The sequence below is a fragment of the Bidens hawaiensis genome, unplaced genomic scaffold (assembly GCF_021521415.1).
Source record: "Bidens hawaiensis isolate Kalapana, Puna unplaced genomic scaffold, B.hawaiensis_p1.1 tig00021044_1, whole genome shotgun sequence".
In the NCBI taxonomy this organism is placed as follows: domain Eukaryota; kingdom Viridiplantae; phylum Streptophyta; class Magnoliopsida; order Asterales; family Asteraceae; genus Bidens; species Bidens hawaiensis.
The window spans coordinates 202,234-229,988 of record NW_027493259.1 but is presented as its reverse complement, the minus strand read 5'-3'; the positions used below and the strand labels follow the sequence as shown (position 1 = coordinate 229,988).

Here is a 27,755-nt window from a genome sequence, read left to right as displayed (position 1 = left end):
GGTTCGGTTAAGTCGGTTATGGTTTGGTTAAACGGTTATGACGGTTAAGTTGCTCACCCTTAGGTTGGTTAAAAGAAAGATTAAGAATGTGGAATACTATAAGTATGCCTCAGATTTTGAGTCTTGGACGCAAGTTAATTTGACTTAATTGAATAGAGCTTCATTCTATAATGGTGATAGTGTATCCAACGCATGGGCTTTCTTTAACTATGTAGATCAACAAGTTATTGGAGGTTTCAAGACATGAAGACAACATAGTCAACTCTGAAGAAAGCTCGTGGTGTTACTACACATGAGATTATAAAGAATGTTATATGGCCAACTTCAAAGAAACTCAAGACTATACTACTCATGTCACGGTTCCCAAATGGTTCTCAGAGAGTGTATTTTGGTGTTATGATTTAGAGACTTCAAGTGTAGTGATTGCATGCAAAACATGTCGGTCTAGATTTGTTGATCCGAAGGAACATTTGAGGTTTGGAAAACAAGATATCACGACTTTGGCTAAGCATTAAATCAAAGTTGAGGATTTATTTGAAGTGTCTGCCAAGGAGTATACCACCACTCGTGGCATCAATTATTAATCATCGTGGGTTGGTGGTGCTCGAGCAATTGAAGTGCAGATTCTTTCAAGTAATCTAAATGAAGTATAAACCTAGGGGAAGATTGTAAGGGTCTATATTTTGGTTTACGCTTTGTAATACAGATAATTGTGGTTTTACGATAATTACGGGTTTTGGAAGCCGAAATCCACAGGCTTAAGTGTGACCGTTATGGGTTTCACTTTTGGCCTTTTTAATAGCTATCAAATGTATAGTTTGGTGTCAACTTATGTACTAGGTGATTTCAACTAATAAATCGTGTATATTAATCGTGTTTCTTGTTATTATTGATTACTTGAATAACTTGATCTAAAGATTCCGCCTATAGATCAAGATAACTGATATCGAATTGTGGAGCAATGTGAGTGAGTTAAGTTGAATTTGGGTGATGGGTTAGAATGAGTATGAGTCAGAATGAATTTTTAAAATAGAGGGTTAGGGTGGGTAAAGTTAACCCATCTTGACCCAATTAAAGATTAAAATATAAAGGGTTTCAAAAACCACTCAAAAAATATTCAAAAAAAAATAGTAAAAAATTAATAACTCAAAATATAAATAAAAAACACAAAATGTAAAATAACTAAAATGTTTCCCCCGTCGTCCTTTTTCATTAAAAAAACCGGTTTTGTATCGGTTTAGGCTCGACTTTTTCGGTTTTTTGCTCCGGTTTTGCTTTTTTTTTTTTTTTCATTTCGGTTGATTTCGGTATCTGTTTTGTTTGAATGAATTTGGTTTTGATTTCTCGGTTTTTATTCGGTTTCGTGGGTTTTGTTTAAAAAAAATTGGATTAAACTTGTTTTAATCCATTCTAACCCATAAACAAACTCATTCTAACCCATAACCAAAAGTCTCTAGCATTTTCTCAACTCATCTTAACCTCTTTAAAAAATTGTTTTGATCCATCCTAACTCATTCCAATTTTAAAAATTATCCAAATTGACCCAAAACAACTCATTTAGGTTTGTTTTGCCACACCTAGTCAAGACCCATTCTCAGGACTTACACTATGGGGGTGTTTGGCCTAGCTTTTATTTTTAAGCTTATGCTTATATAAGAAATTAGTTTATAGCTTATTTTCTATTATTTGATAAGCTCTTTTTAAGTGTTTGGATTAGCTTATATTTTACAAGTTAATTATGTGTCTTAATAAGTTGTTAATTCCACCATTTTTTTATTTGTTAGAGTAATAATTACTAATCCACCATCATTTGAGGACAAATGAGTAATTTACACCCTTAAACAAATTAGCTTTATCAACTAAGCTAAAAAATCATCTTTAAATAAGCTTTTCCAAATGAGCTTATATAAGCTAATAAGCATAAGCTTAAAAAGCTAAGCCAAACACTAAGGTGCTGTTTGTTTTTTCAGAGGTAAAATGTCTGCAGTCTGCGGACCACATCTGTAGCAGAAGAGATGGACCAAACATCTGCAGACTGCAACAAGAAGACTGTCTGTTTTTTAATATCTGCAGACTGCAAACATAAATTGAAATTTAAATAAACTGACATTTAAACAAATTTAACCGAATCAAACACTTACGACTACAACCGGCATCTAAAACAAAAAGGTAACAACAGTAGCACAATGCAACTTAATAGCATTTAACAAGCAACTTTATTAGTCCAATATCCTTCCTAAATTTCAATCAACATAATCCGAGTAATAATACAAAACTAGTTCATCACACACTATCGCTATATACAAATTAACACGCAACAGTCTGAGCTCATACTTTTTGGGATCTGACCAGGAGGATGAACATGTTCTTTCACAATTGAGCTTTCATCTGTTTTAACTGTGAACTTATAGTTCAAGACCTCTGAAAGTGGAGATGTTTCGGTTTCTGCATCTTTTTCCAAGATTTCTTTGTATTCATAAAAAACATTGGTCAGAAACTCATCGTTCAGTTCTTGTGGGTGAGGTCATCATCTCCACAAGTGATCACTGCCATAGGGTCAACCGTGATTACAGGCTGCTCGATTATGGGTTCGGGTGCCTTGAAAAGATCACCTTCACCACCAAGATCATAGTTTGATATGTTACAACTCTGAACCAAGCTATCCTGTAATTAGAATAACATAAAAAGCATGAATCTTTGAGCATTCAAGAACATGACTTTTATTATAACTTGAGTTAAAAATTACTTTCAATTCCAGTTTTTTTTTCTACTAAATTGCTGATGAAACTCAAAAAGGGGTTTCTATTTTCTAACATAGTTTTGCTGAATTTTCAAAAAAATTAACCTAAACTTCACAGCAAACAAGCATAACACAAAGTAGTTTGACCTAAGAGCAGTCAAGAACATGACGGTTGCTCCGGGGGAGGCGACGACTTCCTCTGAGACATAATTACGTCGGCTTTGACCGTACAACTATATCGATTCCACAACTGCTGCTGCTGTGGAGAGAGAGAGAGAGTGATGCGGCGGCGGTGCAGGGTGGCCGACGGTGGAGGAGGGTGGCGGGTGGAGGAGTGGAGGGTGGAGCTAGGGTTTGAGAGGAGAAGGAAAGTTGTGTGGTGAAAAAATAAGAAGAAAAAGAGGAGAATAGGTGGGAAGTGGTTTGAACTTTACGCGGTGACGTTTTTTAATTAAACGTCTTCGGAAAAACAAACACACTGCAGAGCTTAACGTCTGCGCGCCCTTTTCTCAGTGCAGACAAAAGAGGTTGAGAAGAGCTTTTGAGGAAAAACAAACACCACCTAAGTTAAAGCTTATTTTGTAAAAAAAAAAAAAAAGCTAGAAAAACTATAAGCTTTGTTAAAAAAGCTATGCCAAACACCCCCTATGTTTTACTTAGGTGAGGGAGTTCCAACTCGAATGAGCCAGAATGAAACTCGTTTGCTAAGGCTATATGTAGTGAGCGCCAGTTAGGGGCGAAATTGGGTGACAAAGGGCACAAACACCGCCCCCATGGGCGATATTTGGGCGAAAAGGGGCGGGGACGGGGTGAACTTATCGTCCGGAAGAAGAAGAAGTTTATTATTATTATATTATATATTATTATTATATTACTATTGTGTATATATGTATATGTATATCTATATGTGTTGTGTGTGTGATATATATATATATATATGTATATATGTTGTGTGTGATATATATATATATATATGTTGTGTGTGTGTATATATATGTATATGCAAAATGAATATTAGAAATAACCCGAACCAACCGAACCACCCATTCTCTCATTTCGGTCAACACCATGGTTCGCAAAACCAACCGAACGTGAACTTACAATGGAACCCGATGAACCTAAACCAACCGAGCTATCCGTTTCAATTTCCCGACCCAAACATAAACATGTACGCCAACCGATATGTTTTTTTATATTTTTAGTTATGTATTTTTTTTGTATTTCTTTATAATTTTAATGCATTTTTATTTAATTATTTGAATAAATTGGTTTTTATTTAATTAGTTTAATTATAAAAAGAAAATAATAAAAAAGACACTATGGGTCTAACTTGTAGTCCCTACACAATTACGCCCCAAAAACAAATTTCCACTCCATGCTGACTGGGTGCCACGTGTCACAATTCGCCCCCAATTGTAGCCCCTCTGCTACACATGGGCTAAGAGAGCATATGAAGCCGTACTCGAGGGACCGTAATTGTATATGTTTGATTGAATATAAGAAAGGGTTTTTGTTTGAAACCCGCCTCCCTCCGAAAATTGTAAGCAGATGAAGGCAGTGATCCAGCGTGTCGCCTCCGCCAGCGTCGAGGTCCAAGTCCCAACAACACACACATACATATATGTTATAATTTGTTTGTTATATATATATATATCTGAATAATAAGATGGTTTCAGGTAGAAGGTCGTACGGCGTCGACAATTGGGCCGGGACTGCTTGTTCTCATCGGAATTCATGACCTCGACACCGATTCCGATGCTGATTACATGTATCTATCTCTAATTCTCTATCATTTATTTAAACCTTGGCTTCTAATTTGTAATCCTATCCTAAATATATAAATAATTTTATATCATTTGCAGATGCCGTAAGGTGTTGAATATGCGATTGTTCCATAACCCCCAAACCGGCAAAACATGGGATCAAAATGTAATCTCTCATTCTTTATTAGCCACCCCAGCCTGCCCTTTTATTTTTACACATTGCTACTCTACTATACACCACAAGCAACTAATAGCGGGTTGGCGGGTTGAAATGTGCAACCCGAACCCGACCCATATTATTATTCTTGTCAAAAGCTTCAACCCTAACCCGCACGCACATAAATATGGAGCGACCCAAACATGACCCGTTTAACTCATTTAAAAAAATTAGAAGCAAAATTGATATAGTCGGTAGAGTAAATGAGTAATATTAATATACTTTTTTTTTTAAAAAATTTTAAAATCTTGAAAATGAATTGGAAATTACAAGTGTATCTTAAGAAAAATGGAAAACGGAAAAAACACAATTTAAATTATAATTATATAAGTTTTTTTTTATAGTTAAACGGGTTAATAGGTCAACCCGAACCCAACCCGTTTTTTAAACGGGTAGTGTTAGTCGACCCAAACCTGTTTTTTTCTTGTCGGGCTTGGGTCATGCCAACAATTGCTGCCCCAAGATTTTTTGTATGTAGTTTTCTAAAATCATATACACACACACTACCTGTATAAGATCAATCGGAGTTCGTTTCATCAGTGCATTGGGGAACCGCATTGACCAAACGAACTCCGATTGAACTCATTCCAGCCACGTTTAAACCGGTTCATGGAAAGTTAAACATTTCCAGTTAAGGTTGGACAAGCCGGCTCCAGCGCCATTGGAATGAGTTCAATCGGAACTCGTTTGGCCAATGGTTACCCAGTTACGCACTTTTTTGTGGTTTCCTAATGAACCTACCTCTATATAAAATTTTCAAAAATTACATATAAAAGTTCACAAAGTATATAGTTCACATATAACAATTAAACGTAAACATAACAAATCTATGAGAAAAACCAATAACTTGGATTAACGAGTTAAACCATGGTCAGAGTTGCTTTTTCATAAAAAGATAATAAAAAAAAGAAAAGAAAACAAGGTCCGATTTGGTCCGGCTTTGACCGACTAGTAGTTAATGGATCCGATCAGCTGAAATGGCTCGGTTTAGGACAGATTACCAATTAATCGCCGCCTAGAACCCAGTTTTACAGCAGTGTATGTGGCTGTATATTTCTTACAATTTAAAACAGTTATCATTTTGATGTTCATTTGATGCTAATATTTCTTTCGGTAAACTAACGAATCCATTAGGTTGGGTCTAATGTATCATGTGTGTGTATTGTGGCAGGTAATGCAAATGAATTATGAGGTTCTATTAGGTAAAGAAAAGAAAAGAAAAGGCTTTTTATTTTCTCTTTTATTTTCACGCAACTGCGTGTTTTACGAAACGTGTTTCCATGTTGGTGGTACTACAGTTAGTCAATTTACATTGTATGGGATACTAAAGGGTAACAAGCCTGATTTCCATCTTGCAATGGCACCTGATCGTGCGAAATCCATGTATGCTTCTGTAGTGGAAAGATTCAAAACAAGTTACAGATCAAATGCAGTAAGAGGTATGTTGGTTTTGCATTTTTTAGACATATGTTTTATTGTTAAAACATTAAAACTTATCTAAAATTGACTCATGTCAAATATTATATTGTTGAAAGTTGCTCAAAGTGCTCTTCAAATAATTTTAAACTTTTTAATTGATTTAATCTAACAAAGTAGATAGTGTTTTATTTTATAGGTTTTTTAAATTGATTTATTCTAACAAATATGGTATATTTATAGTATAGACCATAATGGTTAAGACCTGGCCTGTTTCTTCTGCTTCACGTGATTTGACATCTCATACGTAGATACATTTTGTGTGAATTTTTAGGCACATAAATATTCATAGAAACAGGGTAATTGCATGAAAAATTAGCTTAAGAAAGCCACTGAAAACTTTTGCTTAAATAGTAACGGGTTGAACTAGAGATGATGAACTATCTTATATTTTAGTGTTTAAAAGTTAAATTGAAGTATTATTTATAAATAATTTTTAGCATTTTTTTGATAACGAAAGCTTCGCATATGTGATGCCACACCCTTTTCTAAACCAAGGGGTCACTCGCTTATATTATTTGTCCTGTTTTTAAAGTCTACAGATACTTAAGAATGAAATATGAGTACAAATACTATACTTTAAAATGTTGATAAAAAGATTTAAGATTTGTACACATTTGGTTAACTTGTTTTTCAATTTTCTTATAAATTCGTTAAAATTACCACATCTGAATGCGAGATAATTTGCAATTGAGTAACAGTGCTTTTGACACTAAATTTTCAACTTGAGTTTTTAATATTTATTCCATGATTCAGTATGCTTGAAACCTCTTTTTTATTTTTTTTTCTCAAAGTCCTATCAAGGTTACTATATATTGATCTTTTTATGTTCTGTCTTTTTTGTATTCAGATGGAGTATTTGGGGCAATGATGAAGGTGAGTTTTTGTTTTCAGATGCAGTATTTAAATACTAAAGTTCATATATACACATTTAATCAATGAAACTATATAAAGCATGTCTTATCAGTCAATTGGTTAGTATATGGGAAAATCTCAATAAAGGGGTATAATAGTCATTTACATTCAATATTGACTAAATTACACCATTTTTATTGTGGCAAAAATATTTACTCTTCTTTAGAGCTTCATTCTAACATGTATTTTTGTGATCATTGGTAGGTCAATTTGGTCAACGATGGTCCAGTTACAATGCAGCTCGAGTCACCGCAGTCGCCAAGGTAAATTCTTTCATGACATCAAGCATAGTTTTTAGTTTTGTTTTTGTTATCAATTTGTTAGTACCATAAAGGTGAAACACTTATGTATTAAACGTGGTGGTGTAACATGTCCGAGAAACTTTATAGATTTAAGTGAGGGTGCATACTTAATACTGTAAAAAACTACTATACTTTTCTTATTTTTCATGGAATGTTCCCTTAACGAAAAGCCACTTGCTAGCTTTTGATAACGAAGTCCCTAAACTTGTCTAAAATGCACCTGTGTGTAAATTTTTTTTTTTCAACATAATGACTTGTTAACTCTTAAATTAATCAAAATTTTATTCAGTCGCATCCAATATTTCTGTAAAATAAAGGGTTAACAGTTCATTATTAAAGAAAAAAAAAGTTAAAGGTACAGAAATGTTAGACAAGTTTAAGGATTTTAATACATAAATTTAGTTTAGTGAGTCTTTCATTTACTTTTTTCGTGTTGATTTAAATATACCAATTGTCACACCCTGACCAAAGGCGGCGGAACATGCCGAGGTGTAACGATTGCCCATAAGCGCATGACACTATTTAAAGCGACAATATTTAACAAACTCATTTCATTTCACAACATCGAAAATGTCACATAACCAAATATTCATAAGTCAAATACAACAAAATATAGCAAAATATAGCAAATTGAATATTGTTCATTTTTGCTAATATCCTAACGGTATTTGTGTCATTCTCTTCACCGAACTCCATAATCAACCTAAATGCAAACCTGTAACATTTCATAAAATAAAGTTGTCAACACAAAGGTTGGTAAGCAATTCATAAGTTTGAACAATAGATATATAGTATGAAAAGCCACAAAACTAGTATACAAAACCATAAATAATAGCTATAAACTTGGATAAATTGACAATCACTAATAGAATTACGTTAGCGCCACCTAGCTACAAGGGATTGCCAAGTAGTCTAGGATTTAATAGAATATCGTCAATTGCATTACGTTAACGACACCATGCTACAAGGGGATGCCAAGTAGTCTAGGATTTATAGATTCCACCAACCGAAAGCGATAAACACATAGGCATATAAGCATAGAACACCAAATCGAGCAATTATTCAAGTAAAGTATACAACAATGTTTGTGGTTTAAGGCTCAAGTATAAAGCATTTGATTTGAATAAGTATGAAATGTCACCCCAAAACAAAAGATAAAAAACGGGGTATGAAGTTACTCACGTTCAAGTATAAAACTTGATCGGTAAAAGATGAATAACCGGATGGATGAAGTTTAACGAGCAAGGCCTAAATGACAATAAAATCTTGGATTTAGAATGGTTGTCTTGAAGATCTTTAAATAAAATAATTGTTGCAAAAAGTAAACAATTAAAGTTCAAGGTTTAAAATGTAACTATTTAAGAATTTATAATAACAATCCTTTAAAAATGTAAGTTTGCTCGAAACCGGGTTAAAGTATCTAACCTTAATATTTACTTAACCAATGTTAAGTAATAAGGTGGGAAAAATGCTAAAATGCAAGTTCATTTGGGACAAAGATACTAAAACGGGTTTTTAACGAGTGTTCGGGTTGTCGATTCGGGTCTTGACAAATGGTCAAACCCAAAGTCAACTTTCCAACATATTAATTGTTATGAGATAACTCATTAAAATATACTAACACTTAACCAAGTATGTAGATCTATTGTTTAGAACTAACAACGCACGTTAAGCGAGTGTTCGGTTTTGTCGGTCTAAACTATGTGATGAGATCAAGTTGGATCCAACAATTCCAAGTACTTAAGAAAATAATTAAAATCAGTTTGTAAACTATTTTTAAAGAAATATACAAGTCTTCATAGCTAAAAACACACTTGTGTGTCTTAAGCGAGTAAAAGTCGGTATAGTTCGGTTTGGTTCGGTCTCCATCTCACAAATAGTTCATAGATGGTTTTACATGCCCAAATATCATAGAACTTGTATATTGGTTTATAAATGAAGAAAACCTAAATTTTACAACTAAAAAGTTAACTACAAGTCTTTTAAGCAAAAGTTTCGGTTTAGTTCGGTTTCCATCTCCCAACGAGTTCATAGATGGATTCCATATGCTTAATATCAAAGAACTTGTAAAAATGATTTTTGAAACTCAAATCTAGCAATAAACATGTTTAAACAACTATTTTAACAACACTAGTAAACAAAAGTTCGGTTTCCGGTTTGGACTAGTTTCGGTTAAACCGAGGTTAGTCTTATACAAACCCACACCATGGAACTTGTAAATAAGATGAACAAACTAAAAGGGTTAGAAGTTAGTCATAAGTGATATGTATAATAAGTTATGTGTGTGTATATATATATTAAGAACACGAAGTCCTCCATGAAGCCTTGCCTTATGACATTCGAAACTTAACCAACCGGAGTCGGTGAAGTAACAAATAAAGGAAACAAGGGGTGTGTATCATATATATATGTTGTACCACCATATTCAAGTGTTAGTAATATTAGATGAACAAGTTAAAATGAAAGACTATAGTTAGTTGACCTTAAGAAATCAAAATAACAAAATGTTGAAGATGAATATTTGGATTTGAGAGAGATTTTGGAGAAGATGAACAACCAAAATGGTGTATGGAGTCTTGCTTTTATAATGGTAAGAGTATGGTTCATACAAATAGGGTAAAGATGCATGTGATGGTTGAAATGGTCAAACAAGTTTTTGGTAAATGGCAATAATAGTCCTCAAAGTTTGGTTTAAGTCATTTTAAGGAGTTTTAAGGACCAAAAAGAATGTTTTCAAGACCCAACAAGTGTAAAACAATATTGTAACATAAAATCCATCATTTTGATTATATCATAAGCTTTGGTTTACAAAATGGGTCGGTTTACATGATAAACGAATACAAAAACGAATACAAACGAGACCCGAAATTGACGAATGTCACCCCAATATTAGGTTAAGTTGCTTTCTTATGTAAAACAAAAAAGTCTAATGGTTTCTTAAGCGAAATACCATTACTGGATGACTAATCTGTCTATGAATGGGTTGTATCAAATGCAACAATACAAAGAATGCGATAGAAGTAGAAAGGACTGAGAATTGATATTAATTTGGACCTGTGATTCAGTTGTGGCTTCTTTACTCTTACATTTGTTTCGATTTAAAAATTCATCTGATGTTTGATTTGTATTACTAAAATTTATATTAGTATGTTTCATTTACTATTCAGTGTTGAGTAGTTATGGCATTGCTTAGTACTGAGTGGCAGTTGTGCTGTCGTGGAAGTGTTGAACGACACTTATGTCACAGAGTAAATGATTGTGGTACAAAGTTTGGTGATCACAATTTATTTTGCCATTGATGTCATGTGTAAGATGTTTGGTACGCTATAGTATTATTGAGTTTTCATGTGTTATTGACTTATTGAGTTGGTTCCTTAAAGGTACAAAAGAGTTTAAATGCTAAATACATCTTGAAGATATTAAATCAATCAAGTTCAAGTAGTTCCATTTTTCTGAAGATAAAAAAATAATCAATTTGAGAAGCACCCCTATGAATTAATTAAATTTTGGAAATTGTAGCTTGGATTTTGTTATTCTTTTCTTTTTTGCTGGAAGTTGGTTGGTATGACAAAATCAACCGGACAAGAAAACATTTATCTTTGAACAACTAACATTATGTTTGTAAATTCTCCTAACCCGACTATTGCGAGATTTGAACCTTGGGCCTCTAAAGAGAGGACCACGAGCACCTATTATACTGACAAATTGGGCCTAATGCACTTTGGTGGACAAGAAAACTTAAATAGGGTTTATCACTAGAAAACCGATAAACCTTAATCCAAACCGGTTTCTTTGAGCTCGCGCTCATGTTTACAGGTTTGCTTTAGCTCCTTCAACATTTGAGTATCTGTTAATATGCAAGAGGCAATAATTCTAGATTGAATTAAAGTAATTGTTTTGAATACTTGTATACTTTAAAGAAACATAATTATTATCAAATTGAGTTTAATCAAACAATAACAATTAAACTCACTTTTATGTGTACTAAAAAATTTCAAAATCACACCATAAAAAGTTAATAAAAGAATTACTTCAAGAATAATTATAGATGCATACTGCACACTCTTCGTATTTCACCATGCTTCTTTCCTCTTTTCACACCAACATTTCCCAGTCTCTCCATTGCCAACGCAAAATCTTGAAAAAACTTCTTTTTGTCGTTGGCCAATGCTAGGACCAACGGCTTCGTTCTAGGGTCCAAAAATAATGCTTTATCGGTTGCCAACAATCCCAGTTTCGCCTGTATATTTTGATAATATGCATTATCAAATGCAAAAGGAGTTGTGGAATCAAAAGGTGCCACAACTCTAATGCCTCCACCATATTGAGGGCATGACATTCGAAGGGATTTAAGGAGCCTTGGATCCATGTCTGGATCTGGCTTCTTTGTCCCTTGAAAATTGTAAAGTCGGTTCAAAAAGTGTTTACAGTGCACAAAGCCGATGGAATGGGCTCCTGATAGGACTACCAGATCATTAAGTGTTAGACCTTTCGATGAGAAAAGCTTAAGGAGGTCGTCGATGGTGGAATTGGCATGAGGGATGTTTGGGTACACCAAACTTGCCATTGGTTTTTGCTTTCCATCCCACCTTCCTTTCTTTACCGGATAATATGGACCTCCAGCCTGTTTTAAGAAATTATATATCGAAGTCCGTTAGTTAACCTATGGTAACCAAAACAAAGACAACCGACATATATCTAGTGTTAGCCTATATTAGATTTCACTTGGCTAAAATCCCTGATGTTACTCAAGTTAAACAAACTTGAAAAAGGAGAAGTTGTAGAATCATATATAGAGTTGGTTTGAAAAATACCAAGTTAGACATTAGTTTATAGTTGTGCATTTAGTTCAAACCGTCACTCATCACCTACTATTCTCTTTATGTAATCTATATCAATGTGAGTGAGGTCTGCCCTCAACTGTTTGTCTGTGTTATTGCTCACAAACCAATAGTGTAAGATGATACCACTTCAATGAGATAAGTGGTTTGTAACTTCCATTTTCTAAATCCAAACGGCATCATAGGAGTACCATTGGGGATGCTCTTATAAATTATAATGATTAATGATTAAGGGCATGTAAAACACATTTGGGGACAAATAGATTATGCCAATCATTAAAGGCACATAATTTATCCCTTCACAACCAATAATTGGCACGGGAAGATTCTTTTAAGACTTGGCATCATCTTCCTGAATCACAAGATGTTTTACCAACTTCCTAACCTAATCTAAGAGGCAAAAGATCGGTCAACACATCCATCATAAAATAAGTTGATCAAATAGTTAACAACAATCACATATGTTAATAAAGCATATATTTTAAATAATTTTTTCAAGTTTTTTTAACAAATTAATAGATGAAAATCTATAAAACAAATAAATAATAAATACAACAGTTTTAGCATATAATACATCCAAACCTTGTCAATTTAGTTTTGAAATTCTTTATAATTAAGCATAAGTTTATATTTCAAGTTTGGCATGCTATATGATTTTGAAGATTTTGAAAGGAGTTTATAGAGAATCATGGGTGAACTATAACTTTTCCATTTTTATAAATAAATAAAAATACATAAATTTGTTCATTTATTTATCTTATTTACAAGGTTTAAAAATATTTATTTTTCCAGCTCAGATGATGTAATAACCAATACCAACGATCTAATCCACTCCAACTTCCTCGGCTTCACGCACTAGAAATTCCAACTTGAAACCCTTACCCGAACCATGATGGCGGGTCGGCGGTGTACGTAGCAAATGGTATCAATAAACCCAATCTCCAACCCAAGAACACTATAAATACTAAAATTGGTTGCTTTCCAAAAAATGTAGGTAAATATTATTGTAAAAGTATAAAACAAAACAAAACAACTTTGGATGGATGGATGGATCATGTGATTTTGAGCACATGTGCAGGGAATATTAATAGGCTGTTTTGTATGTTATTTGATTGTAACTTGACAAACCAAACTAATCCGATTAATTAAACTCCTTAATTTTTTTTTCTTATTATTATTTTTTTGTTTTATAAAACCATTCGTTTCTATCGAGTAGTTAAAAAGTACAAGGTTTATTGATATAATAATATACGTGTAGGTTATCAGTTAAAAGACAAAAAGAAAGAAAACTTGTAACTTTTAAATTTCTATAACTAATCTTGTACAAAACTTATTAGATAATGTTAACGCCATATGATAGCTATTTAAATAATTAAAGTTTAGTTAGCAACAAAATGATTCATTAATCACCAAATTCACAAAACAAGACCAACTAGTGACCAACTAAAGTAAAATATTAATACTTTAAAACTTACCAAATGAACATAATCTCTAGCTGCAATTGCAAGTATATCTGCACAAGATACAACACCCCTACCAGTGCTTTCGCCTTCTCGATGACGTCATATGCGTCCGCCCGAATTTCCTTGTTATCCTCCGACTCCTTCTCCGGCAACTCCTTAATTCGCGGCTTGGTTGATATCAAAATCGACCCGTCACACCCCTATATCATATTATCACAGCCGTTCCCAAGAATCGTTAAAACTTTTTGGGCAGAAGGCCATAAAAAGTTTGGCATTTAGTAAAAAAAAAAAGTTATGCCATTGAGTTTAAACAGTTAAAATTTTAAATCAGCTTATTAGTTATAATTTCTGTTATAAATTTCTTTTTTTATAAGAATGAGCTTAAATGAATTAAGTAATTAAGAGATCTTTTTTGTATATAGATTAAAAAAATTCAGGACTACTGAGGTGATCGAGTTGGGGCCCGCCCCTTTCAAAGCTAGCGATGACACATTATTATAGTAATACACTAACATGTAGACCGTCACTAGCCAAATGTAAATGAATAACCTGGACAAAGCAGTCGTGGAAGAAGAGGCGAATGGTGGGTGGAGCGGTGGCTGGAGATACTTTAAAGTTTTGGGAGGTGACAAAGGCGACAATCTGAGTTGCGGGCATGTCTTGGCGTAGTAATCGACGGTGAGGAAGCGGTGGTGAACCAGGGAGGTGTTTATAGATGATGATGATAATGTTAAAGAGGCCGTTGTTATTAATGTGGTGGAGAACAAGAGTAAGAGTATGAGTATTGAGGATGATGGAGACATGGTGAATGGTGCATGTGTCTCTTCATTCATTTGTGACTTGAAGGGGACATTGTAATATAAATACATATGATATTTTCTATTACACTTGTAAAGGTAATAATATTTTTATTTTTATTTTTTTGCTAAATATAAAGAAGTGGTACAAGCTATATTTGTAGTTTCGATATGTATCTATCTTAACTTATAATAGAATATTTATTTGAGTAAAGCTTAAGTAAGAGCATTTAGTATATTTGTTTTTCCTAAAAATTGTGTTTAACTACAAGTTTAGAGAATATATTGTTTTAAAAACCGGTTTTTTAACCTTAAAGGATTAGATTCAGAAATGGTATAACCGGTTGTACTGCGCGGTCTAACTAGGTTAACATGTCATTCCTTAAAGATACAATTTCAACTCAAAAAACATTTGAAAAGTACATGATTCAATGGTATAGGGAAGTTTACCTTGGGTTTAACTCAGTCTGACGAGATAAACTTGTATTACCGGTAATACCTGCGGTTGAAATTACAAACTGTTCACCAATTTACCGGATTAAAACATACTGACCACTTGCACGACATCCTACTTAACTGGTATTACTAGCCGGTGTAAATCGGTTTTTGAAACATCAGATATATGGAATTTTGGTGTCAACACCTCAGATGTTATGGGTTCAAGTGTGGTTTAAAAGAGACATTTATGAATGTAATACGATATAAAAAATAAAGACAGGAGACAAAAGAGAAAGAAAAAATGTGTTATTCTATTGCTCAAAATAGTTAAAAAAAACAAAAATAATATAATATTTATGGCACTATTCTTTAATAAGAAACAGAATTCCTAACCCGTGAAAGTCACTGACTTCATTAAATTCTTCGTATCAGTTTCTCAATTAATGCAATTTTTCAAATTTAAATTGTCTAAAAGAAATGAAAGCTGTTAAATATAACTAATGGTAAACACATGTTCTATTTAATTAGCAAACTTTAACCATGTTTAAAGGTTTAACGTAAGGTTTTAACAATACTTTTTAGTAAATCCAGGGCCCACACATGTTCTCAAGTCCTTTTTCTTTCGGCAAAGCTTTTCATTAGTACTCACCAAAATAAGTGTGAAAGTGTTAAGCAACTCGTTGCGGAGCATAAATATTTGAAAAACCGGCGTTAAACCCACAATGATCTTAGCCCACTCCATAATTCTTGGGTTAATACAAGTTTGGTCGGGTTGGGCCGGTTAATAAAATACAATACCAATTATACCATACACTGATCTTAGCATAGTAGCGGATCCAGTAGTTTGATTTTATAAGAGGCACAACAATATTAGGTTTAGTTCCAAAATGCAACAAACGTAGCTAAAACTAACCAAATCCGTTTTGACTCCCCGCTACAATGCCCACCAAACTCTCCATGCAATGCGTGTGACAAAATTAGTGTCATTAACGTTACGACCTTTTTAAGATGTTAATTTTTACAAGTGTCGTTATTGTTTCCTGTGTTGACATGTTAATTTTTTTAATTTAGTATCCATATTTTAACGAACTTAAGCCATGCTAGCTGAACCCACATTAGTGCACCATCACAACATAATGAATACATAAAATGATCAGACTTATCAGACACAACATGTTGGGTAAACACTAGTTAAAGAGCATATACCGACGAATCTAGTTACTATAGGTTAATTTGTTTTCATTTTTCTTCTCACTTAATTAGCATGAGGTTGGAATTTTTTTTCTTAAAATTTTTTTTGAATGTCTTATAGTTACGACATGCCCTCCTTAAAGATTATGTTTTTTTTTGAATAAACATACCCTATAGTCGGTAAAGATTAATTTCAGTTTCATTAACTATTTAAAATTTTTATTTAACAAAAATTGTTAGGGACGGATCCAAAGGTGATGACAAGTCCTCCCCCATAGACCAAAACCTATATCGATGATAATTTCAACCTTTGGCGACTACACTTTGGAGACGACCTCCATCGCGGCGACATTTAATCTCCATAACCCCCGCGATGAGTTGTTGTTGCTAAGACTTTGTCATATCAAATGAACTTCGTAGTAGGGGTATCAATTTTAACTGAAACCTAACTCACCCGAGAAAACATGAACCTCAACCCTAACATGAACGCTGAGAACCAAACCTGAACAAACAATGACCCAAACCCTTTCATAGTAATTCGGGTTTGTTCGTAGGTCTGATTTTTGAGACTCAAATCAACTAGAAAAAATAAATTAAACATTTTGTTTTGAAACTGATATTGTTTTCTCCATTTAAACAACACTTAATATTATTATTAGGTAGTATCACTAAAACTCTGCAATGAAGAATATTAAAATTGATGAAGGTGTCTATTTATGTTTTTTTAATGTTTGTTCATGCGATATTTAACAGTTCTAATACTTATTTTAGTTGATTTTTATTCTAACATAGCGTTGGAAATTGAGGAGGAAATAAAGGGTCAGACATGCAGATTAAAGACGTTCATTTTCTTTTCGGATTTTTTTTATTCAATTATGTTGACTTAGTATTTGGTTATTTAGGTTATATGTGAATATGAATATGCATATCTTGCTTTAATTTTAGCATTTTCTAAATGTTATTTTTGTTTTTTGAATGCTAGAAACCCGATTAACACAACTCGAACCCGAATAACCTGAACAGGAAAAAACCGTGAGAGCTATAAGTTTGGTTTTTGTCTAGTTTTAAAACTATGAAGTCTGAAGAACCCAACCCGCAAAACCAAAAGTTAAATGTTTTTCTTGTTAATTTGTTTTTTTTTCATTTTCTTTCCTATTCACTTTTTCTTGTATTGTTTTTAATAATTATTACTAGTATGTAACCCACGCGCGTTGCGCAGGGAACTCGGCACCTGACTCGAAATTTTAAAACACGGATACAAGCACATCATAATGGCTATCACTTCGACACAACAGAAAAAAGGTTATCTAAATATCAAAGAACTTGGTTAGTATCGGCTTGGCTTATTATGATATCAATGCGTTGCCAACAATCACTATAGCTTACGATAAAAAATGATACTTTATTGCGAATACAACTTCGCTTCTAACGAAACTTATCTACTTTATTGTGAATACGCATCCTTTTTAACGGCGTACATTGTTAAAAATAAACACATCGTTATGACATACTAAAATTTTTTTAAAAAAATTGTATGAAGAAAAAGAAATAAGCCAGCAAGTTAGTCTTTGGGTATGTTTGGCAAAACTAGCTGGTAGCTGTTAGCTGGAAGCTGAATGCTAGAAGCTGAAAGCTGGAGGCTGGAAGCTGATAGCTGTTAGCTGTAGCTTTTTAAACATTTAGGTGTTTGGCAGAGTAGAAGAAGTTTTTAACAAAACTAGCTGAAACATGTTCTGACCTGACCCCTTTCGACTCAAAAGCATACCGACGTGAATCGAACTAATTTACCCCTTTTTGTATCGACGCGTTCTGACCCTAATTTGGTCTTACACATGACTCAAGTTCATCCGACTCGACTCCTAATTTGGTCTTACACATGACTCTAGCTTACCTAACTCGATTTTTTACCGATTCTAACCGATAATCAAGTAGTATGTTAATTTTTTTAAAGTTAAAGAAATATAACAATATCATACTCAAATTAAAGAGAATAAAATGCTCGTTTTTATGATGTAATTTGTTTAAAAAATTATTAACGTGTGAAAAAGTTATGGCTCCTAAAAAAGTCGTGGGGTAGTTAATTTTGAATAAGGGTTGAATGTGTTACTAGTATATAAATTAACAAAAGTTGATATAAGTTCAAGGGTCAAACTTGTAAATTCAAATGTAAAAGCTTGTAGCTAGCTTTTTATCAAACGCTACCAATACAAGCGTTCAAACAAGGAGCTTTTTCTACCAATCTAAAAGCTTGAAGCTACTCCAACCAAACAAAGCTTTTTATTAAATATGAGTTTTTTCTTAAAAGCTTAAAGCTTGAAACTCTTAAAAGCACCTAAAAGCTCCTTGCCAAACATACCCTTTATTTTTGAGAATGGGATTTGATTTTAAATTTGATTAAAATCTTTATATCTTTCTGGAAATATATAAAATCGATACACATTATAACAACATACTAAAAGTTTAGAAAATTCCATACGTTAACCGCTATAAAAGAATCAAAACTCAAATACGTACATAAATAACTAGATGGGTGTCCGCGAGATGCAGCGGGAAACACTGACCTTGATAATCACGTAGATTTATAGGTGCTTGTTGTTTTGTTTTTTAACCGTGAAACCATTTATTGTTATAAGTAGATTTATAGCTCTTATTTTAAACTCAATTTAATATCGAAGTACAAATGAAAACGGAACCTAACCGTTGTTAATGGTTTGGTTTTGTTGGTTTTCAATTTTCAACGGTCTGGTTTCAGTTTTCGGTGACAAAAAAACCGTTGGCTTGACTCATAGTTTAACTATCAAAATCGGACGACAAATGTCCATACGTAAAATTTTATTTTTTTAACTGAAAAGAAACTATGACAATATCATACTCAAATTAAAGAGAATTAAATGCTCGTTTTTATGGTGCAATTTTTTTAAAAAAATATTAACGTACGAAAAAGTTATGACCGTTTAAAAATTGTGGGGGTATTTGGGTTAAAAATGAAATTATAAAAAATAGATGGTTATAAGATGAAGGACCAAATTTATAACTATTCTTTATATTTATAAAAGTTTATTAAAGTTGAGGAGGGAATGTTGTAAATATTTTGAAGAGAATTGGAAAACACGTGACCGTCCGGTGGACGAGAATATCAACTTAGAAATGTGATTACATTAATTAATTTAGTAACAAATGTGACGGTTTGGTTACCTACCAATACTATATGTTCCCTTGTTTTGTGGGAGATCATGGGTATATGTAAAATATTTAGATTGGGCTATATAATAATTCAAACTTATTTTTACATTATTTGAATTATTACAATTTACACTGGTTTATACTCATCATCTTAGTCCAGGTTTTCTAAACTAATATAATTAAAACTTCCAAAATGTTCACCTTTAAATTATTAGACAATCAAATATTAACAAACATAAAATTAACTACAGAACAATATTTGAATTTCACATACAAAAGTGTTGCAACTTAATACAAAAGAACAGAAATACTATGATTTAAGCATTAAACATAAGTGTGCCAAAAGCTACAAAATTTTATATTTAGGTTACATAAGTAGTTGGTCACAAGATATCTATGTGCATGCAAGTCTTGTTTTTTGTTTGCATCCTCGGGTTTGAACCTTTAAAATTTTGAGTTCCATCAAACGGGGGTCATTAACACACCTTCCATGTTTGTCAAATACAAACATAAATTGTATCTTCCTACCAGAAGCTTATTTGAAATCTGCACTGTGACCAAAATACCCTTTGCAGTCATACATGAAATATTGACCTTTATCAAAAGGAAACTTGACTCGCAGTCTGATCCAAATTAACCGAAACAGTGTATTCCAAAACTGGCCCCTACTGACCTGAAGTCAAACTTTAGCCCATATTATGATCTACTCGCTTCGTCTTCCCATTTTTCAACTCGTTCTGTACTGTAGCATAAAAGATAACGTGACACTGATAAAATGAAAGTTAAAACATGAAATACCCTTTGCAGTCTACTCGCTTCGTCTTCCCATTTTTCAACTTTAGACCAAAATACCCTTTGCAGTCATACATGAAATATTGACCTTCTTTAGATTCTCGGTTTGGAACTCCGCTTTAAGTTTGTATTCTTCGATGCATTTTATCACAGCTTTAAGCGCCGACTTCTCTTTGCGTGCAACTAAAAGGTGTATAATGTAACATAATAATAACAGAGAACAATACATTACAATATTACATAATAGTCGGAATTTATAGATAATAACACGATAAAAATAATGTCCATAATAGAGAGAAGCCGTTTTACTTGAATAGTAAACTAAGTAGGTTGCACCCGAACCAAAAAAATAAAATTTAATGGTTCGGCTTGACATGAACTAAATTGATTTTTTTTAAAAGTGGCCCGTTTTGACTTAAGCTCATTTTCACTCGAACTCGCTTAACCAAACCCGGTCTGACCCGACCCTGTTTTGACCCATCACCCAACCCGACCCGCCCGTTTTTCCAAACTTACGTTGTGTTGGTACACGCCCCAATTAAACACACAATACCAATTTAATAGTAGTGACTGAAACAGAAAAACAAAATAAACTTAAGTTGCTATTAAAATCAATATTTATTAAAAAACACAATGAAAATTGAAACACATTAGTTGAAAAGTTGTCATTTGACCAAAAAAGTTATAAACCATTGCATTTTACCTGTTGCTACATATATGAGAGAACCTAATCGTTGGTGCTGACTACCCGAGTCGAACATGTGTGTTATCTCCCACGGGCCCGTGTCTTGCTAACGCAAAAGTCATGCTGCAAATTCCTGTATTTTCCAAAATAATAATAATAATAATAATCAGCAACTGTTACAACCAAAACTCATGCTCAATCAAATTCAACAAAATAACTAATTGAATTGATTGTTAATAATAAGTTGATTTCGATTGTTAAACGGGTTGCCTTTTAACTTGCAGCAGGATTATGTATCTTATGCAGCCCCATTGTCATCATCCAGATACAAATCCGCACTTGAAATCCTAAATAATATATGCAAATCAGAAAATTTATCAAAGTGTAACATCATAATGGTTATGCGATTAGATGAAGACAAAAGTAATACGAATTGGGGTTAAGAAATTCAGATTGAAAACTCACCATAAAATCATAATGGGTAGTTACATGGGTTTTGAACCTACTATTATGAAACCACCAAGTTGGTTTTTAATCCTTATCAAACGGCCATCTCAGATGCCATAACTGCAATTGAAGAAGAAGTTCAAAAATGATTAGATTTGAGATGAATAAAGGAGATTGGTGAAACTTGAATTTTGAAAAAATAACCTGTATAATTATATTTCATGCCTATTTGATCGATAATAGCTGGTTCTAAAGAGTTTTCAATCTGCTATAACCTTCTCCTTCCTGATTTCCTTCTTTGACAACCTAAGAACACTTTTGGCTAATCTAAAATTGTAAGATAAATCATTTGAGACTGGTAAAATATATACACTTTTCTATAATTACGTGGGAACAAAATCGCACCTTAATCTTCAAGAACCAAAATCACTGACTTCGATGCACTGCCTTAACCTTAGTAGAGACCTGCAGTGAACGGGTAAAATCGAACATTAACAAACACACTTGTAACAATCAAAACTCGAAATAACTAATGGTGAAATCAAGCTAGCGTAAATAGTAAACCCGAGCTAGCCCGTTTAGACCCAACCAAATTCTCTAATATTCTCAACAATATTATCCATTATCACACGTAACACGTTTTTTTTACATACTTTGTATTATTTATTACTATTAAGTATTAGCTAAGAACTTGGCCGACCAACAAACCGGTTGTTTTAACACAATCTTTTTTACCCGTTTAACATAGTGGAAGCAAAAGTAAACAAACATTTAATGTTTACACTAGAATATAGAATATGTATATACCATCAGCAACCCTTTGTAGATTACACTAACTTGACTAAGTGGATGTAGCCTTGGATATCATATAGACTCCATGATGGGGGGAGCAAGCAGCAAGTCGTTCATTCGAGCAATCTGATGGTGAATTCTCTGCTAACACAGAATTAAATAACAGTCAGAAACATAAAGTTCTCCGATAGACGCTTTATCAAAGTAACATTTGGTGTGCAGTACATAATATATTAGTTTAAAAACCAAACCTCATCTTTCTCATTCTTTCCCGTAACCAGAGCAGGAACCTCAAGTAACAGCAGCACCGTCGATGGAAAAATAATTGACTGAAAAGGAAAAAACCACCCGACAAATGATTCCTGTGTTGGAAAAACTGATTGATTGGGGAAGTTTTATGGGTGAGGAGGAGAGAGATGCTTGAATCACGGGGATGGATGGAGAATAAACTGCCTGCAACTGCATATTAATATCAATCGTCAGAATTAAATAATGTATTTTCTATGGTTCAGATTGAAGCTCACTCTTCTCTGGCCGTATAATATATAATTACTACATTTTCTAAATATATGTTGTGCATGTGCAAAAATTCATTATTATTATTATTATTATTTACTATGAGTTTACTATCATATCAGTCTATCATTCTTTATATTTAGTGTGTTCGAGATTGAAAGCCTCGAGGTTAATTTTGCGGATGAGTTGCTCAAAATGGTTGTGGCAGTGTAAAACCGAACAGGATGTCTTGTGGGGAAAAGTTGTCCTGCCGATCTATAGAGAAGGCGGTATTTATGCTTTTGGCCCAAATGCCCATTTGTTATGAAGTGTGATATAATTGGATACCAAAGAAAGTTATGGTATGGAAAGTAGATAGGTATCCTTGGCTACCATTGAAGGTCTTGTATTTAGAAATATCTCTTTTCATTTAGTGAATCATCATGCTTAATTAGATTGTATGATTCTATAACGAGTTCAATCTCAGAGACAAACACAAACCGTTATTTGTTCCTTTTATCAAATACTAAAAATTGATTTAAGGTTTACAACTTGAAGAACTTTATTAGAATAATTAATAAATTGATCATGTTTATTAACAATCTAATATATATACCATGATAGACTTGGCTTTAAGATCGAGAATCACGCAAACAAACTACTCAACCAATGAATCATATAATTGTTTCACATAAGTTTCGAATAAAATCAAAGAAAATAAAATCGTAGTGAAAAAATTATATTATTTAACCGGACATTATGTCTAAATTAATCAAAACGAATACAAAACAAAACATGAAATAAATAAAGCTTACGAACAAAACGAAACAAAGGTCGAAGTTAATCTCCAAGTTTGGTGTCGTCAAAAATATGTTCCTTACTCCAACTCTCCAAGTCGATTTCAATCCCTTTTATTCAACCTACCAAAGCTTCGTGGGCCTTCTATTTTGTTACTTTCCCAGGTAGTACACCATAGTTTGGCCCAACTAATCACATGTTTAGTTCATTTATTGATTTAACAAAGCCGAACTTTATTTTCTTTGAAGTGCATCCAACGCCAACATAAACTTTCATAAATATTATTGGATTAAACCGCATATTTGAACAAACAACAGGAACGAAAACCGCAGTTTACTCCTATAAATATCCTTACTTGGTGTTTATCAATTTACATAAATTTTAAAACACGTACGTACATATGACATATTTGAAAATTAACAATATAAACTGAAATTGGAATAGTGAAATACTGAACAATAATTATCAAATATGATATGTTTCTTAGTTTGTGTGCTATCTCAAAATACATTTGGTACTCTAGCCAACACATTGCAATTCTGAGATAAATGGTGTGTCCTGAAATGTTTTTGCCATTTTTCTAAGCACCTGTTTTTGAATTTTTCCTGTTCCTGTTTTGGGTAACTCTTTAACAAACACCACCTTCTTTGGAACCATAAACTTTGGCATATTTTTCTCACAATATTCCAAGATTTCTGCTTCAGTGGTGTCACTGGAGTCTCTCAACACAATGAAAGCACAAGGGCTCTCTCCCCATCGTGGATGAGGCATCGCCACCACCGCGGCTTCGAGTATGGCTTGATGTTTGAATAGAACAGACTCTAGCTCCACACTACTTATGTTTTCACCACCTGATATGATCACGTCTTTCGACCGGTCTTTGATTTCGATGTATCCATCCGGATGGATAACCCCTACATCGCCCGTGAAGAACCATCCGTTATGAAAGGCGTTTGCGGTCTCCTTTTCGTCTTTCAAGTAACCTTTCATGATGCTACTTCCACGGAGCACAATCTCCCCCATCGTCTTACCTGTTAAACGTGTCCAACACCAAATCAGATTGAAAGCTCCTAATATCTTGGAGAATATTTAATATAATAATTAGTTTATTATTATAAGATAATTAACTTAGTCTTATTTTATTTATTTTGGATTCAAATTCTGTATTTGATTTAGTATAGGATTAGGAACCATGGGTTTATATATACCATTGGTTCAATGTGTTAGTTAATTATCAAGTTTTTCTCGTTTGTCGTTTTCTTAATAAAAGAGTCGATCGTGTGTTGATCAGATCTCGTGTTCGTGTTCTTGATTCGCTTGCTCAAAGTTTAACATTACCGTCATGCGGAACACTCTCCATTGTTTCCTTGTTCATCACATCAACATCAGAGAGTGAGAGTATACTCACACCTTGTCGAGCCTTCAATCTAGCTTGTTGGTCTCTAGCTAGCTTATTCCATTTGGTTTGCCACTCGCATATGAGGGCCGGCCCTGAAGCCTCAGTGAGGCCATACGCATGGGTTATATCAAATCCAATGTCTTCCATCCTCTCCAAGAGGGCCGCAGGCGGTGGTGCACCGCCTGTCAGGATGTTTACCTTAGAGGCTAGCTCACGACGTTCGTGAGGCTTAGCCTCTAAGAGGATGTTGAACACAACAGGTGCGCAACACATGTGACTCACCTTGTGTTTTGAAATACTTGTGTACATTTCATACGCGTTGGTGTTGCGTATGCACACGTTCGTGCCACCTCTAGCGGCCACGCCCCATGCAAACGTCCAGCCGTTGCAATGGAACATTGGTAGTGACCATAGGTACACCGCTTCGGTTGGCATTAGCCACCCTTGGATCAAGCTTATTGTGCTTAGAAAAGCCCCACGGTGGCTATACACCACCCCTTTTGGATCCGATGTGGTTCCGGACGTGTAATTTAGTGCAATAGCATCCCACTCGTCTTTAACTTCTTCGCCTTCGTACTCAGGATTACCTTCACGAACCATTTGCTCGTACTCTAGCTTGCCAACACTGATTCCAGTGGGCTTGCTAATGTCATCAATCATAACAACTTTAGGCTTATCGGCTACCAACAACCTAAGTCCCTCGGATGCTAACGGGACATACTCGTAATCCACAAACAACACCTTAGCTTCAGAATGGCGGAGTATAGTCGCTATGTGCTTGGCGTCTAGTCTCGTATTCAGCGCATTAAGTACCGCGCCTGCCATAGGAACTGCGAAGTGCATCTCATATAACGCAGGTATATTTGGTGCCAGTACCGATACCTATACCAGATTTATTTAACATATTAAAAGGTAATAACAAACTAAATGCTCATTGCATATTATATAGTAACAAACTTACAACATCGTTCTTGGCAACATTAAGAGAGCGAAGTGAGTCGGCCAGACGACAGCATCGCTCAAATGTTTGGCTCCAGTTGAATTGGACCTTGTCATATATGATCGAAGTGCGGTTTGGGTAAACCTTTGAGGCTCTTTTGATAAAAGTGAGAGGTGTGAGAGGTGCATAGTTAGCTAAACACTTTGCAAGTCTATTCATGAATGCTTTAATCGTTGAAACACATGAGTTGGGTTGTAGAATGTGTTTGTGATTTGAGTCTACAAATTAATATGGTGTAAGTTTGATATTGAAGAAGGGTGCTTTTAAATAGACAAATGCATGGACTATTTAACGTAGCCAACTTATATTTTAATAATCTCATATTTATACATTTGGTCAATATTAATCCTATCAAAAAGTATTTATGTTGAAAGACCCCGCTTTTAACCATTTTTGTCACATAGTACCTCCAATATAAAAAATTTAACTGTGTTAACTTTTATATGAATTTCAAACTAATGTTTTAGGTTTTTTAATTTATCAGAAAGAGAATACGGGTCGATTATGTAAAACTTACCTCGAAAAAGTGCTCCAAATGACAAAACGGAGCTTCAATTCGGGTGTTCTCTCAATTAACAAAAAAAACAAGCCATTTGTAGCACTTTTTCTATGTAAGTTTTATATCAGTCGACTTGTATCTTATTTTCCATCAAAAGCCTAAAACATCAGTTTGACATTTGGATAATACTTAACTCCGTTAAGTTTTTTTTTTTATGAATGTCCAGTAAGACATATATGCTTAAATGGTGGGAATTCGAAGTGGTAATATTGACTAACCACGTAAAGGTGGAATTATTAAAATCCAAATTGCTGATGTTTTTGACTTTTTGTGATACGTGACTATATATACACTTGTTCATTCCTAACGAAAATTGACTTTTGACTTGATCAAAGCATTGTGAACGAGTAAATTTCTTGCATGTCATTGTTTTATTAGTATAATAATAGTTACTGTACGATACTTTCTTGCATGTCATTGTCGTCATTATTTTAAGAAGTACAGATGCAAGGTGTTACCTAAATCTTCAACGCAACTAAGAAAATTTATTATTAATGTCGTTAGCGTCGTACCTAAACGAGACGAGATGATAAGAATACTATTAAGAATTGCCTTAAGGTTCAAATCATCTAACCCAGTCGTTAAGGATAGGCATAACACGTTTAACTACATGTCTACATGATTTAATTGGTTAACATTTTGACATAACCCGTACGTGGTTTAAGACTTGTTCATGAAAATAATGTAAATTTATAATTTGATTAATAATATACGTATCATTATCAATGCCCTCCCTTAAGTACCTGGTAACTTACTTTGTTATCTCATGAGTCATGGATCGTAACTTTTGGTTACTTTTACCTGAATGTCGTGTAACTCCTCTATCAAACATGCCATTTTTTTTTCATTTTAATTAATAAAAGTATAATTTACGCGCACACACACACCTTTAAGATTAAATTTGGTTATTTTAAATTATCACATGTCTAACATAAGCCCTAACATGCATCATAAGTGTCTAAGTGATTTTTAATTTGCACGAGTGCTGATAATAAAACGATTAATACTAGGAAAGTATTAAACGGAAGAATGAAATAATAATAATACATGCATAAAAATTCATATTCGGACTTTTTAAAACAATATTTACATTCCAAATCCATGCATTTTAGTTTAAAAGAACCATGTCTCGTAAAACCTTACTGACGTACATAACTATAAATATGAGTGATAAATACGTACGAGTGAGTGTTAATAATTACCAACGCTTAAAGTCATAGACTTAAACTAAGTTAACTGAAATAAAATATAAACCCTAAACTAAGTGGTTAACCAAACCTTTGTTTTTTTTTCATTCGAAGTCTGTAGTAGTAGTACTATTATAATACAAACTTACAGCACTCACACTCCATTATTTTTTTTTCTAAATATAGAAGGTTTTTGAATAAAAGGTTCACTTCTTTCCCCCTTTCCGACCGGTTACAACAGAATCCAAAACCAAACACTTTGACTATCTTGTAAT

At 33.6% G+C, this 27,755-nt stretch overlaps 2 protein-coding genes and 1 pseudogene across 3 annotated transcripts; 1 reads left to right on the top strand and 2 right to left on the bottom strand.

Moving 5' to 3' along the window:
• Positions 1 to 4,223: 4,223 nt before the first annotated feature.
• Positions 4,224 to 7,557, top strand: LOC143562631 (uncharacterized). Its single transcript, XM_077050380.1, has 7 exons — positions 4,224 to 4,330; positions 4,417 to 4,508; positions 4,603 to 4,669; positions 5,892 to 5,922; positions 6,019 to 6,159; positions 7,047 to 7,072; positions 7,316 to 7,557. The coding sequence occupies exons 1-7, from the start codon at positions 4,289 to 4,291 to the stop codon at positions 7,376 to 7,378; spliced, it is 462 nt and encodes a 153-aa protein (XP_076906495.1). The 5' UTR covers positions 4,224 to 4,288; the 3' UTR covers positions 7,379 to 7,557.
• Positions 7,558 to 11,248: 3,691 nt separating this feature from the next.
• LOC143562630 (peroxidase 19-like) lies at positions 11,249 to 14,720 on the bottom strand (annotated as a pseudogene). The gene is made up of 3 exons (XR_013140526.1): positions 14,267 to 14,720; positions 13,730 to 13,917; positions 11,249 to 12,037 (listed from the first exon to the last, which is right to left on the bottom strand). The product of XR_013140526.1 is annotated as a peroxidase 19-like (transcript).
• A 9,078-nt stretch (positions 14,721 to 23,798) lies between these two features.
• LOC143562629 (trans-cinnamate:CoA ligase, peroxisomal-like) lies at positions 23,799 to 26,066 on the bottom strand. Its single transcript, XM_077050379.1, has 3 exons — positions 25,696 to 26,066; positions 24,674 to 25,616; positions 23,799 to 24,366 (listed from the first exon to the last, which is right to left on the bottom strand). Exons 1-3 carry the CDS (start codon positions 25,891 to 25,893, stop codon positions 23,855 to 23,857), a joined length of 1,653 nt encoding a protein of 550 aa, XP_076906494.1. The 5' UTR covers positions 25,894 to 26,066; the 3' UTR covers positions 23,799 to 23,854.
• Between the last annotated feature and the right edge of the window lie 1,689 nt (positions 26,067 to 27,755).

Excerpts from the sequence above, each read along its gene's own strand:
- LOC143562631 (XM_077050380.1), top strand. The coding sequence starts at position 4,289 with ATGAAGGCAGTGATCCAGCGTGTCGCCTCCGCCAGCGTCGAG. Across the intron at positions 4,670-5,891 it reads GCAAAACATGGGATCAAAAT|GTAATGCAAATGAATTATGA; the intron begins GTAATCTCTCAT and ends GTATTGTGGCAG. Across the intron at positions 5,923-6,018 it reads GAATTATGAGGTTCTATTAG|TTAGTCAATTTACATTGTAT; the intron begins GTAAAGAAAAGA and ends GTGGTACTACAG.
- LOC143562629 (XM_077050379.1), bottom strand. The coding sequence starts at position 25,893 with ATGAATAGACTTGCAAAGTGTTTAGCTAACTATGCACCTCTCACACCT. Across the intron at positions 25,617-25,695 it reads ATGTTGCCAAGAACGATGTT|GTATCGGTACTGGCACCAAA; the intron begins GTAAGTTTGTTA and ends AATCTGGTATAG. Across the intron at positions 24,367-24,673 it reads GGAGAGTGTTCCGCATGACG|GTAAGACGATGGGGGAGATT; the intron begins GTAATGTTAAAC and ends CACGTTTAACAG.